At 51.3% G+C, this 12,692-nt stretch overlaps 3 protein-coding genes across 3 annotated transcripts; 1 reads left to right on the forward strand and 2 right to left on the reverse strand.

Annotated features, from left to right (window-relative positions):
* Positions 1 to 521: 521 nt before the first annotated feature.
* On the reverse strand, positions 522 to 6,616 carry VC83_05014 (uncharacterized protein). Its single transcript, XM_024468640.1, has 6 exons — positions 6,323 to 6,616; positions 6,240 to 6,260; positions 6,132 to 6,158; positions 5,701 to 6,072; positions 1,416 to 5,648; positions 522 to 1,365 (listed from the first exon to the last, which is right to left on the reverse strand). Exons 1-6 carry the CDS (start codon positions 6,359 to 6,361, stop codon positions 1,009 to 1,011), a joined length of 5,049 nt encoding a protein of 1,682 aa, XP_024323781.1. The 5' UTR covers positions 6,362 to 6,616; the 3' UTR covers positions 522 to 1,008.
* Positions 6,617 to 7,064: 448 nt separating this feature from the next.
* On the reverse strand, positions 7,065 to 7,900 carry VC83_05015 (uncharacterized protein; the record flags this gene model as incomplete). Its single annotated transcript, XM_024468641.1, has 3 exons — positions 7,065 to 7,318; positions 7,377 to 7,611; positions 7,674 to 7,900. The coding sequence occupies 3 exons, from the start codon at positions 7,898 to 7,900 to the stop codon at positions 7,310 to 7,312; spliced, it is 471 nt and encodes a 156-aa protein (XP_024323780.1). The 3' UTR covers positions 7,065 to 7,309.
* A 1,144-nt stretch (positions 7,901 to 9,044) lies between these two features.
* ADE17 (bifunctional phosphoribosylaminoimidazolecarboxamide formyltransferase/IMP cyclohydrolase) lies at positions 9,045 to 11,777 on the forward strand. The gene is made up of 4 exons (XM_024468642.1): positions 9,045 to 9,437; positions 9,498 to 9,624; positions 9,681 to 11,163; positions 11,217 to 11,777. Exons 1-4 carry the CDS (start codon positions 9,425 to 9,427, stop codon positions 11,370 to 11,372), a joined length of 1,779 nt encoding a protein of 592 aa, XP_024323783.1. The 5' UTR covers positions 9,045 to 9,424; the 3' UTR covers positions 11,373 to 11,777.
* The last annotated feature ends 915 nt before the right edge of the window (positions 11,778 to 12,692 follow it).

Raw genomic sequence — 12,692 nt, forward strand, 5'->3', positions numbered from 1 at the left:
CGTCGTTGCGTGTCAGGGCGAAAGCTGGCACAGGAAAAAGCCTCCGAAATCCCCTTCCCACCATGTGATATATGCTGCGGCCGGTTCGGCCGCGCATGAGCGAGATAATACCTATTTTGGTGGTCCGAGACGTACGAAGGTAGGGGACATCTCCGAGAGTTAGCTTCCCCCTCGCAAGAACAAAAAAGTTTAAATCACCTAGCCAGATAAACTGCCTGCCCAGCTGACAGGCAGAATCAAGCATGGGAAACAGCGGCCGTCTCTAGTTGACGGGAGGGATGTGGGGTTTCAACCAAGTTGGGCTAAGGAAAAATCAGAGAGGCTGGCTGGCTGGCTGGTCCTCCGGCTCCAGGGAAAGAAAGTTCGTGGGATGAACTCTATGACGTGGGATAAACTCCGTGGGATGGATGGATGGACACAATTGTAAGTTACTTCGTAGAATCGCCAAAAAGGGTTATTTCGGCCATGACACATACCGCCCTAGCCGTTTTATCATACTTGGCTGAATCATTGGTTTCACATGATATCTCCCATTTTGTGGGCCGTTCAATCAATCTTGGGGGGGGGGGGGACGCGGATTTTTGGGGTTGTCAAGGTGCATACATCTTCATGGCATCTCTAATCTGGGGAACGCCGTTTTTTTGGTTGTCAAAGTAGATCTCATGGAATCACTCTCTAGCTACCTACAAAGCCAAGCAGCAACTCAAAAGTTATCTGTATGGCCACCCTCCATATCATAAAGAAGCGCACCCAACATCATCCGCCTGCCTTTGTGCATCTCCCATCCCCCATCACCGAAGCACAGAATGCCCAAACCATCCCTCCATATAAATACAAATCATCATGAAGAAAAAAACGGAACCTGAAATGGGATTGGCCTTGGCGCGAAAATAATCCACAGCCAAAAGACCGTCTCGCTCGAAGGAATACATCGAAAGAGAACACCTCACATATCCACGCACTTTTTCCCATTAATTATCAGCAATCTCATGTATTTGTTGTCATCTTCTAAAACCCGCCGAAGCCCGTTGGTTGCGGCGCGAAGCCGTTGGCCTGGCCGTAGGGAGCTGGCGAGGTTGGTTGTCCGGCTGGGCCTTGCGTGAGCATCAGGCGGGAGCCGCCGAGGATCGGGGTGTTGTTCTCCTCCTTGACCTGTGACTGCTCGCGCGCGTTGCGCTCGTCGTTGTCCTTCTTGAGGGTCTCGATTGTCGCCGATTGTTGGGCCAGGAAGTTGATCATGAAAGGCATCGTGAAATCGGTGAGGCCGTGGCGCCATGAGAGCTCCATGACGACGTGGAGTGGGATGAGGCCGTAACACGAGTAGAGCATTCCAACGTAACACTCCTTGCTGCCAATGTCGACGAACTGCAATTAATTAGTAGAGTCTCAATGTCAGCCTTAAAAGGGTAACTTACATAGCGGAGCAATTCCTCCACGACTTCCGACTTGCCCGAGATCGCCGCCGTCTCAATAGCATCCTTGTAAAGCTTGTCCTGCTTGGACAGAGCGATAGACTTCTCCCAACGCTTGTTCTTGCGATAGATGTTGGAAGCGATCTGGCGGAAGAAGACCAGGTCGTGGCGCTCGAGGCGCTGCGCCAACTCGACTGGGTCGTAGTTGTCGTAGTTCTCGACAGAGTCGCGAAGAGTCTTGTAATCCTCCTCCTCAATCAACAAGTCGTTGATGGCGTTGTTGACAGCCTTCTTGTTCTGTGTCTGGACGTTAAGCAGGAATGGCTTGATCAGTGGGATGTTGTCCGACTTCTCAAACATCTTGACCACTCTGTTGACATCGATTCTCGGAGTCAATGCCTGGAGAAGATCGGTGATGAGAGACGGCTGCTCCTGAAGGTAGAAGTTCAAAGCACGGTAGTAGATCTCCAAGTTGGCAACCTTGACAACAATGTCCTTGAAGGAGTGGTGCTCCCAAGCGTCGGCAGCACGCTCCATCATGGCAAGAGCAGCGTTGTCCCACTCGTCGTAGTGGCAGTACAGGAAGACCAGCTCAGGCCACAGGTTAGCCTCCTCGCAAGCACGGATCATCTTGGGGATGTTGATACGGCTCCAGAACAGCTTCAGGTGCTCCATCACACGCTCAGGGTGATACTTGGACAAGGCAATGCCAAGCTCAGTGAACATGCCCATGTGAGCACGCTCAAGACCAAGGCCTTGCTCAAGCACAGCAATGAGCTCATCAAAGTAACCATTGCGCTCGTATTGCTTAACAAGATCTTGAAGCTCCTCGGCATCAACAATCAGGTTGAGACCACAGATCTGAGCAAGACGGAACTCCTTCTTCTCCACACAGGCAGCGTTGACCTGCTTCCAGACCTTGATGTTGTTGGCCTTGCGAGCACACTCAACAGCGGCTTGGTAATCGCTGAGGTGGACAAGCGTGGTAGCGAGCTTGGCCCAGTTGGAAATGCTGCTGAAGAAGATCTTGGCGGCTTGGTGGTAACCCTCCGCGTAAGCCTTGTCACCAGACTCCTCGATATCTGCAACGTTTGTACCCTTGAGGAAGTCCTCCAACTCAGAGAGCTGGTCGGTGCGGGCATATGCAAACGCCAACGCAGTGTCGATCTCTGGCTCGCGGAGAGTCTTGCGCGACATCTTGAGGTACTTGATGAGATCCTCATCCTTTCCGGCGGGAACTGCGTATTCGATAACCTCCTTGTAGTTGCTGGGGTCTTGCGCGCGGATATAGGACTCCACGGCATCGCTGATTCTAAGACCATCCAATTGAGCCTTGGCAACGCGGCTCCAGACCTCTGGGAGCTCGACGCGCTCACCATACTCCTGGGCACGATCGATGCTAACAATGTGCTCAACGAGAACGTTGACCGCCTTGGGGTGGTCGTCGATCTTCTTGTAGACTTCAAAGGCCTCCTCGTAGAGACCAACCTCAATACAGATATCAGCCACCTCAGTCGTGGTATACTCGTTGAGCTGGTGGATGTAATCCATGACCTTGCTCTTATCAGCCTTGGTGGCTGTGAAGATAAGGAGGTTCTGGAGGCTGCCATTGTCGCTGAATGGCGAAGGCTCAAGAACGATCTTCTCCAGCAACTCAATGAGCTCCACAGGGAGATCATTCTTCAAGAAAGAAGAAACAGCAACGGAAACCTTCTCTGGCTCCTTGGACTCGGGAACAGCCGTTGAGATGACCTGGTCAACGAGCGATCTGCGGTGGTTGTTGTTGCCGCTGAGAACGAAGTTCCAGAGCTCCTCATCAGCACGCTCAAGAAGGTAGCGAGCCTGTGCCTTGAACATGGAGTTCTCGTTGGTGATGTTCACAAGCTCCAAATCATTCTGGCCCTTGCTGTATGCAATGAATGCAAGATTGGGGTCACGCTTCTCGCAGTACTTTCCGACAACGAGAGTGTCGTACTGGTTGTTGTCCTTGAGGAACTTCTCTGGGTTGTTGTTGCTATCGATGTAGATCTTGGCCAGCGCATTGTAGACTGCCTGCTGCTCGTTGCCAGACGCAAGAGTAGCCTCGAGGAACGGCAAGAGGATCTTCAGACGATTGCGTGTCTCGACCTCCTGAACAAGCTCATCGATAGGGATTGACGTTGGGTTGACAGTCTGCAAGAGGTTCTTGATAATGCTCTCGTCGCAATCGACATCAAGTAAGCCACCAATGACAGCCGGGGTTCTCGCTGGGTTAACACGCTGAACGTACACCTCGATCGACTTGAAATGCTGGTTTTGGTATAGGTATAGAACAAGATCGTGGATAAAGTTGAAACGATCGCAAACAATGATGAGAGGAAGTTGCTCGGTCAATCTCGCCTCCTTCAGGAAGTTCTTCACCTTCTCGGGGTTGTAGTGGTTGCTATCACGGCAAATACGCTCAACCTCGCTGAACTGTTGCATCTTCGTCGCCGCCTCAATGTACTTGAAGTTGACATCTTGGTCCTCGCTGACGTTGACAATGCTGCCGAGGTAGTAGAACAGACCCTCGGCAGTCTTGTACTTCTCGAAGAGATCGATCAACTTGGTAGCCCCAAGTAGGTCGGAGTACTTCGTAGCAATGTGCACAACAGCTTGTAGGTTCTGGCGGATGTTGGACTTCATCATGGCATCCAAGCAATCCAGCGACTGCTCAACAGAGAAGCGGCCGAAGAAGTTGGTGAGCCAGTCTTGGTTGAAATTAGGCGTGGCAACGATGTTGACGATAACACGCTTGATTGCTGCTGGATCCTCGTAGTGCTCCAATGCACGCTGGGAAAGTCCTGCTTGCTCGCACAGCTGTGCAATGCGAGCCTTATCGTAGTGCGAAAACATCTCGTTGCCGAGAATAGCATCGGCGACTTGGGGAGCATTGATGAGGTTCATCTCAAGCAGGCGTGTCTGGAGGTGGCCCTGCTCAGGCTTGTTGTCCTTCAAGGCATCGAGGAGGAAAGCAGTGGCAGCTTGGACCATATTCTGCGATTGGAAAATGTCGACGACGCGCTCGACATCCACGAGTGAACCACCCTCATTGTTGGCGAGCTGGGTGGCGAATTCGGTTCCCTTCTCTGGGTTGACACGAACAATATGCTGGAGCAGGACGATGTAATCCGGCTGGTAGCCTACCTGGCTCGAATAAGGCACAATCTTATCGAACTGGCCAAGCTCAGCAAATGCTGCAACCACCTTCTGAGGGATGTTTGCGCGAAGATAGATGCTCAGAGCAAGAGCCAAATCGTGTGGGCGGACAAGATCTCCAAGCTCTTCTGAGCAGTCCAACTTGCTCTCCTTCATCCACTTCTCGATAAGATGCTTGCGGTTCTGGGCGAGAACTGGCTTGACAAGCTCAAGAGTCTCGTGCTTGTTAAGATCACCCTTGTCCAAAAGCGAACCAAAGTATTGAAGGATGATGGAGAGCTGCCCTGGCTGGGCCGGGATGTTCTTGAAGCGTTCGATAGTCTGGGGTGTGCGGAGGAAACCTCTGGGGGAGTTTGCAGCAATCTTGGCAGCTTCAGCGTAGTTGCCCGCATTGATAAGCTGATCGAACTGTTGTGCGTAAAGGTTGTCTGCGCCAGGTAAACCTGCTCTAGACGCAAGCTTGACGGCCAGACCGGAGTTTGCTGGGTTCTGAAGCAAATATGGAATCACGGTTGCCTCGTCCACAGCCACGGAGAGCACTTGGCCCTTCCTGTTGACACCGACAAGACCCTCAGATTGGGAATCAGATGCTGTAATAAAGATCGTTTCGCTCGAAATGCGGTTCATGAAAATACAGGTGCCGGTCTCCAAGTCGTACAGGTGAATGAAGCCGTACTTTGTCACCAAGTAGATGATGCTGTACTTCTCCGAAACCTGCATGGCGACTGGGAAATCGTTGACTGCCTCTGCTGGGAAATATACATCCACCGCCTTCTTTGGGAAAGCGGGGTTTGATGCTTGATGGTCGACCTCCACAACGTGTAACTTCGCGCCGGTGGCGGTACGCACAGCGAATGCGAAAACCTTCGTAGCGGCTGCTGCGCCCTCTAAGCGCAGGGTGCCAAATGCTGCTGCGTGGCCCTCGAGAGCCTGGCTGATACCGCGGTCTTTCGAGTATAATTGCATGGCTCCAACGACTCTGCCCTGCTGTTGGGAGATGCCGATTACGACCATCCACTTTCCGTCCGCGCTGACGCGGTAGTTTATTATCTGCGAACCCTGTATAGTGATATCAGCAACTGCCAGGCATTAAATCGTAATTCAGGTTTACCTGGAGGTTCTCATGGCGTTTAAAGACCTCAACTGGCTGTGCTTGGTTCTGATCAAAGACATCCCAGTGATAAACTGCCGAATCTGTGACAAGTCCCAAAGTCGTCTCGCTGAACCATTTCCAGAATACAACGTCCTCGTTCATTGTCGCCGACTTCAGCTTCGCCTTCTGCTCTAGATCGAATATCTGAAGTGTTCTCGACTGAGCCTTGAGCGCAATAATCTGCTTGGTCCAGTGCATGATGGCACTATCGGCCTTGATTGGTCGCCTCGTCACATTGTTATTTTGTTTGAGGTCTATGATAACAACTTCCGGTGATGCAGCTTCGTTCTTCTTCTCACGGACGCAGATAAAGGAGTCGGACTCGAGTGTCTGATGGCTTTGTTAGTGATTGCTCCAGGCCAAGGCCGGGGAGCACCGGAACAACTTACACAGGTGGTGAATCCAATTGAGGCAGGCTAGAAGCATAATGGTCAGTATTCAGATGGTAGACGACCTCATTGAGAGGTCAGGTTGCATATTGGGCAGTAAGGGCTTACTTCAACTCCAACACTGGTCAACTGTAGATAGTGGTTAGCTTGCGATATAAAGGTGAATCCAGGGTCCCGTCATCAGCACGAACCTGAAGAAGCTCAGTGAACTTGATGGGAAGAGCTGCCATCTTTATTATGGGCTTGCGCTGATGGCGCGCAGTTGGCAAGGCCTGTCCTCAACTCCGGAATAAGGGCGTCAGGTTGCTGACACGTAATAGGGTGTTTGTGTTGGTACAGCTCTCAGAGCAGTATTAAAGCCGTATAAAGAGGGAATGTTCGTGGCGAAGTTTCGACTTCGCGATTCGTAAGAAGAGTAAAGAAGGAAGGAAGGAGATACAGAAAGTTTGGTAGGAGTAACGCGTTGTGATGGAGATTGATTTCAGGCAAGCTTCCCAAGAAACGTACTTGGCTACTTGGCTACGTATTGGGTAACTCCTTATAATTGGGTAACTCCTTATAATTGGGTGCACGTGACTTGATATGGTAAATTGCATGTTGCCCTGCATATCAGGCAAACATTGTCGACCTGCCGCGTTGCTACGTAAACAGAACCACAACAATGTGTCAACAGCATGGCGATTGCACAGAAATAGACAGCCTCCTCTGACTACCACGTTTTGCGTCACATCATGCTCAATGAGTCTGCGTCTATTATATTCTCCATCTGTAGTAGGCAAGCATAGGTATAGGTCCTTTACAATTCGCTCGACATCATAAAGTATGACGACAAATTCACCTTTACCCCACGAACCATAAGACAGATTCACTCTGATACCCCAGAGTTTCCAGTTAAGACAATTTCACTTTCTTCACGTCATTGTTTCTTCAGTGTTTTACAGCTTAATCATTCCATTGTCTGTATTTATCGAAAATACATACCAGGGGCAAGTGTTCACAAGACCCCCTCTCTAAAATCTGTTAAACCAGCAAGCACTACAACCACTGCACTTGGCAAGCGCCACGAAGGGTATCAATATGGTCAAGAAGTTAATGTCGTGAGTCTTATTATGTATTATAACGCCACGCTGAATCCGGGAAGTCTATGGACGAAGGGTTGAGATATCCAAATGAGACATTTAGATAAGCTGGGGATTCTGTTAGCCACCGCTGCTCTTCTTTTCATATCGATGCGGCGGAACTTACGAGAGCAACACCTCCGGCAATGATCATGCCCAGAGCGGAAGCACCGTTGATGCTGGCGGCACCCTCGTAGATGGGGGAACCAGTTGGCTTCGGGCCGGTGGAAACACCAGTGGAGCCAACGCCCGAGGCGACTGGGGCAGTTGGGGAAGGAGGAAGCTGGCTGACGTAGGTCGGGGCAGTTGGGACTGGGACAACTGGGGCAGCGGAGGTCTTGCACTCGTAGACGGTGACGGTGCTAAGAGTTCAAATTAGAATCTCGTTTTCTTCATGATTGTTGCGGTTGCCCTGGCTACTTACACCTGCTGGGCGACAGCGACGGAAGCCAGGACGGCGAAGATGGCGGCAGCGGAGAATTGCATGTTGACGGTTTTGGTTTGTGTGGGTTGGTGTAGGTGAAAGAGTTTGATATAGTTTGAAAAAGGTGGAAGTTGAAGTGAGTGAATCGATAGATAGCTGGTTACAAAAGAGTGTAAGTTGATCGTGGATGGAGAGAAAAGAACGAAACTGGAACCTTGGATACTCATATATACCACAGTGGTGCTCAGCAGCGACACAATCCCGTCCTAAACATCATGACCCGCTATCGCAGAACAAGAGAGGATTGACCTGCAAACCCCATAGATATTCCTACTATGGCCCACTTGGGAAATTAAGTTGCTGTCCATCCCAGTTCAAGTCGCCAAACTGACGATTGGGATCGTTGTATTCCACTTATCGCAGTTCCACATCACAATTAACGGCAAATGTCTCCAAGGGCCCTCCAAAGAGGTCCCTATTATGAACCATCCCGCTGTTCCCCTTTCTAGTCTTTAGACTATTAGATTTACTGTTTGGCCCTATCACGACTAGGACGGTGAAGGTCATAATCTCTTATCCACCAAGCTAGTAGACGATCAACGGACAACGGTTTCACCACAGGACCGGAGAGCACCCGTCCAAAGCTGGATATTATTCCGAAACAGAATCAGCCTATCTAAACATCGCCATCTGGTGCTTGTATATCGCCATTTAGCCACACATTTGCGTAGATTGCCCAATCACCGCACGTCCTTTGGGGGTTAATCAGGGGTAGAGCTGTTTATCTCACCGACCAGGCATGTCGAATCATATGCTTGGAAGTGATTGAAATTGCGATAGATGCGTCGAGCCAGACCGATCGGCGCCAAGTGGTCACGACTTGCGGCATGCTTCCTTCCGTGGCAATAATCAATGCACAACATGTGGTGCTCCTTGAAAATTACAAATTGATCGCCACAGCGCTTAACACAGCGTCAACTTATCCTTCCAGTTGCAGGCCAGTTGTAGGTCACATCACGCATGCGTACATGCACACAATTCGGTCTACAGAAAACACCCTGCCAGCTATGCCAGGATGCCCAGCTACAGTAGTATGCTTGCTAGCTATGAATTTTGCCCCCAATCTGCTACACAGTGCATGTATAAGAAGTATGTACAGCCAGTCTTTGAGACCCTCCGCACAACATCCGAAGATGCTTCAGCGAAGCGCCTCACCCAGGACCGACCGCGAACGATGTCAATTCTCCTTTCTACTTGACGATTTCCATGTTTCATAGAGCCACACACTGCCACGAGGACAGCGGGCTTCTCACAGGAACGCTTTTAATGAGAAAGTTGGTTTTGCGTTGTTTTATTATGGAAAGAAAAGAAAAGGGAACAAGAATCGCGCGAGAAAAAAAGTTTTATACTGCCTCCCGCTTGCTCGCTCGGCAAGGTGCGATGCCGCTACCGAAGAGTGCACGTGCTTCCTCTCTGTGTTTGTGATGTTTGTGTGATGCCTTACAGGATTCCCTATCTGAATCCCTAATTGTCAGGCCGAAAAACAGACAGCAAACAGAGCCGTAGGCGGGAAACGGCCCCCACAAAAAATGTTACACCCCACCATGCCATGCCGATGATTGTACCCCTCCGTCGATTTTTCCATGAGCAGATACCGTTTGTGAATGACAATCCAGTAATCAAGGTTGCCATTTACCAATATAAATTCTACTACGCCATTTAGTTGACAGTGGTGGATCTATCATCTCAAAATGGCAAAGACAGGTAAAGTCGATCGAAAGTTATATATTGCTGTTGCTCTATAATACTGACGTAGAGACATAGCGATTATCTCCGTCTACGACAAGACGGGCCTTCTTGACTTGGCCAAGGGATTGATCAAGCAGAATGTTCGCCTTCTGGCGTCTGGCGGAACGGCCAAGATGATCAGAGAGTCAGGCTTTGCAGTTGAGTAAGAGCTCTTCCCCCGCCGTCTATGAGATAACTCAAGCTGACCAAATGGTATAGAGATGTGTCGGCCATTACTCATGCACCCGAGATGCTCGCTGGCCGCGTCAAGACGCTGCATCCAGCTGTCCACGCCGGTATCCTAGCTCGCGACCTTGCCTCCGACGAGAAGGACCTTGCCGACCAGAACATCAACAAGGTCGACTATGTCATCTGCAACCTCTACCCCTTCAAGGACACTGTCGCCAAGATCAACGTCACCGTCCCCGAGGCCGTTGAGGAGATCGATATCGGAGGCGTGACGCTCATCCGCGCAGCCGCCAAGAACCACACCCGCGTCACCATCCTCAGCGACCCATCTGACTACCCATCCTTCCTCGAGGAGCTTGAGAAGGGCGAGATCAAGGAGCAGAGCAGACAGATGTACGCCCTCAAGGCATTCGGCCACACTGCCGACTACGACGCTGCGATATCGGACTTCTTCCGCAAGCAATACGCCTCCAACGGCGTCCAGCAGCTCGCCCTCCGCTACGGCGCCAACCCCCACCAGAAGCCCGCCGCCGCATACGTCAAGTCGGGTGAGCTCCCATTCAAGGTCCTCTGCGGAGCCCCAGGGTACATCAACCTCCTCGATGCCCTGAACGCCTGGCCTCTCGTCAAGGAGCTCAAGGAGGCCCTTGGCCACCCCGCCGCCGCAAGCTTCAAGCACGTCTCCCCCGCCGGAGCCGCCATCGCCGTTCCCCTCACCGCCGAAGAGCGCAAGGTCTACTTCGTCGACGACATTGAAGGTCTCGAGACCTCTCCCCTCGCCCAAGCCTACGCCCGCGCCCGCGGCGCCGACCGCATGTCCTCCTTCGGCGACATGATCGCACTGAGCGACACCGTCGACGTGCCCACCGCCAAGATCATCTCGCGCGAAGTCTCCGACGGTGTGATCGCGCCCGGCTACGAGGACGCCGCCCTCGAGATCCTCAAGAAGAAGAAGGGCGGCCGCTACCTCGTCCTCCAGATCGACCCGGAGTACGTGCCTAACCCCCAGGAGACCCGCACCGTCTACGGCATCACCATGGCCCAACACCGCAACGACGTGGTCATCTCCCCCGCTTCCTTCTCCTCCATCATTACCCCCAAGGAGGGCGCCGCCCTGTCGGACTCCGCGCTCCGTGACTTGACCGTCGCTACCATCGCGCTCAAGTACACGCAGTCCAACTCCGTGTGCTACGCGCTTAACGGCCAGGTCGTCGGTCTCGGTGCCGGCCAGCAGAGCCGCATCCACTGCACGCGTCTCGCTGGTGACAAGGCCGACAACTGGTGGTTGCGCTTCAGCCCCCGTGTGCTGGAGATCCAGTGGAAGAAGGGCTCCAAGCGCGCTGATAAGAGCAATGCTATTGACCTGCTCGTGAGCGGGGAGCTGCCCAAGGAGGGCGCGGAGAGGGAGCTCTACGAGGCGATGTTTGAGGAGGTGCCGAAGGAGTTCACGGATGAGGAGAGGAGGGAGTGGTTGGGCAAGCTGAAGGGCGTTGCGTGCTCGAGTGATGCATTTGTAAGTACCCTGCACGATGGATTTAAGAGTGGTTTGCTAATTATGATGGGTAGTTCCCATTCATCGACAACGTCTTCCGCGCCAGCCGCTCGGGAGTCTCGTACATCGCCGCGCCAACCGGTAGCCAGAACGACAGCGCCGTCATGGAGACGGCGGAGAAGCTGGGCATTACGTTTGTCGAGCAGAGCATCCGCCTGTTCCACCATTAGATGTGGAATGGATACCTAAAAGGGGTAGGTAGTTAGTCTAGGGATGAAAAGAGGGGGGGCGTAAAAGCGCAGAGATAGATACCTTGCTGGACTTCGAAAATTAAGTGTAGCATGAATGGAAATGGTTCAACATCTATTGTGGGTTGCGCATGTGGTAGTTTGTGACGATGGGATAGACATGTGATCTTAGTGACTCTGGTGCCAGTCATCGAGCACAGTCAGTCACTGTAAACATCACCACTCTTCTCAGTCTCCAGCTTCACTTTCGCCAATAGCGCTTTGTGCGCACATTCCCCATTTCTCCATTTCTGCGCAGAAATCTATTCCCGACTCAGAATCCTCCCACAATAATCACTATCCGCACCCATCACTTCATTTTTGGGATCATCTTTGGGAATTCGGGCACTTTTGGAATAATTAGCGCGCATCGAGGGTTTGGATAGCCCACCACCTAATTTTCGAATATCTTGAGCTTCATTTTCTGCATCGACGCACCTTTGAACTGATCAACTCTATTTTGGCTAGCAATCAAAAATTAGCAGCCACTCTGCCTGCATCGAGCTTCCAGACATATATATCACCACCCATTTCTAAAATTGCGCACTTCTAGCACAACTAGCGCCAATTTGCGCAAAGCCAGAAAATGGCACCTGCATCGAGCTTCTAGATACTTTACCACCCGATTCTTGAATATCTTGAGCTTCATTTTTATCACATTCGAATTACTCTACTCGATTTTGCGGTAGAAACTAGAAATTGGTACTAAAATTGGCACCCCTCTCTCTACCCGTACCGAGCTTGTAGATCTATCACTAGCCCATCTTAGGCCTCACTTTTCTGAACTTGCGCACTTTTGAACTACTCTACACGATTTTGCGCAAAATCAGAAATTGGCACCTGCATCGAGCTTCTAGATAGATTACCACCCAATTCTTGAATATCATGAGCTTCATTTTTCGGAATTTGCACGATTTTGAAGTAATCGACTTGATTCTGCCTAGAAATCATAAACTGGCACCTACTCCGCCTGCATGGAGCTTGTAGACTTCATTTTCGAGAATCCGCGCACTCTTGAACCATTTAGCGCCAATCTGCGCAAGAACAATCGCATCGTGATCAAGAACCCCGATTCATTTCTAGTTTCTATAAAATCAGCTGACTAAAAACAGTGCCTGTACGCCAACTTACGAGTACTCTCAACCTCTCAATCACTGTCCTACACACGCCATTCCTCAGGTCTTGTCAGCCAGCCACGTCATGATAGTAATCAACCCCCTCAGCCCAGCTGAAGTATACTCATATAACCGTGTGAGACAGCCC

Source organism: Pseudogymnoascus destructans, assembly GCF_001641265.1.
Source record: "Pseudogymnoascus destructans isolate 20631-21 unplaced genomic scaffold scaffold_11, whole genome shotgun sequence".
Lineage (NCBI taxonomy): Eukaryota > Fungi > Ascomycota > Leotiomycetes > Thelebolales > Thelebolaceae > Pseudogymnoascus > Pseudogymnoascus destructans.